This window comes from Triticum aestivum, chromosome 4B (genome assembly GCF_018294505.1).
Source record: "Triticum aestivum cultivar Chinese Spring chromosome 4B, IWGSC CS RefSeq v2.1, whole genome shotgun sequence".
Classification (NCBI taxonomy): Eukaryota; Viridiplantae; Streptophyta; class Magnoliopsida; order Poales; family Poaceae; genus Triticum; species Triticum aestivum.
The window spans coordinates 5,674,264-5,677,328 of record NC_057804.1 but is presented as its reverse complement, the minus strand read 5'-3'; the positions used below and the strand labels follow the sequence as shown (position 1 = coordinate 5,677,328).

The 3,065-nt window shown below is 56.6% G+C and overlaps 1 protein-coding gene across 4 annotated transcripts; it reads left to right on the top strand.

The window, feature by feature from the left end:
• Positions 1 to 855: 855 nt before the first annotated feature.
• Positions 856 to 3,065, top strand: LOC123090511 (5-amino-6-(5-phospho-D-ribitylamino)uracil phosphatase, chloroplastic). Of its 4 annotated transcripts, none has more exons than XM_044511811.1 (2): positions 856 to 1,097; positions 1,466 to 3,065. In XM_044511811.1, exon 2 carries the CDS (start codon positions 1,603 to 1,605, stop codon positions 2,752 to 2,754), a length of 1,152 nt encoding a protein of 383 aa, XP_044367746.1. In that variant the 5' UTR covers positions 856 to 1,097; positions 1,466 to 1,602; the 3' UTR covers positions 2,755 to 3,065. The 4 variants fall into 4 exon arrangements, with proteins under 4 accessions (XP_044367746.1, XP_044367747.1, XP_044367745.1 ...); XM_044511812.1 differs by having other exon boundaries at positions 893 to 1,082; XM_044511810.1 differs by having other exon boundaries at positions 904 to 1,092.

The window sequence follows — 3,065 nt, the reverse complement described above, 5'->3', positions numbered from 1 at the left end:
AACTCTTGAGAACCCGTGAACGACCTGCCATCATCGCTTCCCCCTTTGAGTTCCGAAGTATATAGCAGCTGCTGCAGCTCCTGGCCCATCCTCAAAATAAGCAGCATCAACATTCATTTTATAATCCGTGTACTAAATCAACAAACGTAACATGCCTAAAACTAATTTTCTTGCCCCCTTGATCTTCACTGGCCTCCCATCCATTCGATCCGATCCCAAAGTCTCCACCGTAAAGGCCGAAAGTTTTTTGAGGAGGATGCCCTTGGGCGCCCTTTATTAAAATTCAAATGACAGTTACATCAAATAAAATGTCTGGAACAATGAAGCTTGGTGGATGGCCATCCCAATCCACTTCTACATTCAAATCATAAGTACGAATCTAGCTAAATTATGCGCGTCCGGTTTGCACCCCTAGCTAGGACAGTGGATGGGATTCACTGCACCTATAGAATTAGCCATTTGAAAGCAATGAGCCAAAATGGGTGTGTAGGGTGTCCACGCTTCGACAATTCCATTGCATGATTGAATACGCTCGAGAGAATCAGATTATTCCATAATAACGCCGATGCATCCGAGATCTTGTACCGTAGAAAACCTCCTTTGCAACCCCACAGCCTCCGCTGCCGTGCTGTTGAGTAAACTCTTGAGAACCCGTGAACGACCTGCCATCATCGCTTCCCTCTTTGAGTTCCGAAGTATATAGCAGCTGCTGCAGCTCATGACCGATCCTCAAAATAAGAAGCGTCGACATTCATTTTCATGACAACCTGTGTGAGGCGCTCGTAGCATTTTTAGATTTAATTATAAATTGTGATATGAATATGAATAAAGAAGAAGAAAAGGTAGGAAGCCTCCTGGTAATTCCTGGGCCGCGGGAGGCGCCACCTCCGCCTCACATTCGGGCGACGTGGCGCGCATCGGGCGGGGACTCGTCTCCACCACCACCACCACCAATAGAAAAATCGATCAATCAATCCATCGCGTGGAGGAAAAGAAGAGACCAAGGAAGAAGGAACCGACGAAGGAAGGAGAAGCTAAGGTCCATCCCCGATCCTCGCCGCCTCCGTCGCCGGGACGCCACGGTACGATACGGTACGGTGCGTGCCACCTCTTCTCCCCTCTCATCCTCTACCCTCCGCTCCTCTCGGAGAGGAACCCGACCGAATCGAATCCAGAGGAGGGGCGGCTGTCCATCTATAGATAGATAGATTGGTGCAAGAATCCCCAAATCGAATCCATCCTCTTTCCTTTGGTTTCTTTCTTTGTTTGTCTGCTAGGCTGCCTGCCTCCCCGTTGATTAGGAGGAGGATTAGGTGCTCTGTTTCGTCCCCGTGGTTGGTGTCCGTTGCTCTGTTTTGTTCGCTTCCTGCCATGGATTCTTCTTTGCCTTTCCTCCCTTCTTCCTCCCGCGGATTGGGTTTCTGAATTCTGACCGGTCTCCTTCTCATCCTTCTTCTTCTTGCAGCGTGGAATCAGCGATAAAGCGGACGAATTTCGGGCGGAGGAGCTCAGGGATCTCGTCGTTTGCTCCTTCTTCTTCTTGATTGATCGACCGGTAGGTGGGCGAGGCGAAGGCGGGCGGATCCAGGAGCGGCATCAGCCATGATGATGGTGGACACGGTCAGCGCCAGCACCTCCTTCATCGCGCGCCACCCCTCCGACCACCACCGGCCCCGCCGGCCGCGGACCCTCCTCCACGTCGTCAGCTGCCGGCCCCTCGCCACGCCCTTCGCGGGCCGCCGCCTCGTGGCCCGGGTGCCCAGGCCGGAGCGCCAGCGGCTCGCGGACTGGCCCGTCAGGGCGCTGGCCGCCGTCGGGTTCACCAAGGAGGCCGTCCCGTGGAAGGAGTTCCGGGGGATCCCAGGGGACGGCGACAACGGATTAGGGACCGACGACGCCGCACCCCCAGCGGCGGTACCGTCGTGGCCGCCGCGGAACAGGGCGGACGACCCGAGCCTGCACAACCCGCTGCTCCGGCTGGAGCGCATGGGCTGCGGCTGGGTCGGCGTCATCTTCGAGTGGGAGGGCGTGGTGGTGGAGGACGACACGCGGCTCGAGCGGCAGGCGTGGCTGACCCTGGCCGAGGAGGAGGGCAAGTCCCCACCCCCGGCTTTCGTCCTGCGGCGGGTTGAGGGGATGAAGGCGGAGCACGCGGTCTCCGAGGTGCTCTGCTGGTCCCGGGACCCCGCGGAGCTGCGGCGCCTGGCGGCACGCAAGGAGGAGATCCATGGCGGGCTCCGCGGCGCCGCCAGCCAGATGCGGGATGGGTCGAGGGAGTTCATGAGCACGCTTGTCAACTACAAGATCCCCCTCGCCGTGGCCTCCACAAGGCCCCGCAAGGCCGTCGAGGCAGCCATTGACGCCGTCGGTGCTCGGGGCTTCTTCGATGCCGTGGTCGCTGCGGAGGACGTGTACCGGGGCAAGCCCGACCCCGAGCTGTTCCTCTACGCCGCGCAGCTGCTCGGCTTCATCCCCGAGCGCTGCGTCGTGTTCGGCAACTCCAACTCCGCCGTGGAGGCCGCGCACGACGCCCGTATGAAGTGTGTGGCCGTCGCGAGCAAGCACCCCGTCTATGAGCTCGGCGCAGCCGACCTGGTGGTCAAGCGGCTCGACGAGCTGTCCGTGGTTGACCTCAAGAACCTCGCCGACATCGACTCCCCCGAGTTTGGCATGGAGCCCGAGCCGGAGATGGAGGAGGAGGAGGATGAGGCGCCACCATCGACCGCGGTGGGCGTCGACGATATATTCTTGTAGGAGGAGACTCATGAGCCGCCGGTATGTATGTACATTTGATTTGGGTTGGCCCTTCTCCTGTTGCACATTTGTATGATGGATAATTTGCGATAGCGATCAGGAAGGAAGGAAGGGCTTATTATCTATCCTTCTAATCTGTGTTAGGTTGTGTTATGTACATGGAATGTATCTTTAGAACTCACACAAACTGTATATATACGTTGGTGCATCTGAACTGCATTGCTTCCAGATGTGGATGGTGTAATAACTCAGAAGGGAACATATGTTTATTTGCAGTGAATGAAAAGAAAAAACAGAATTACATATGTTAA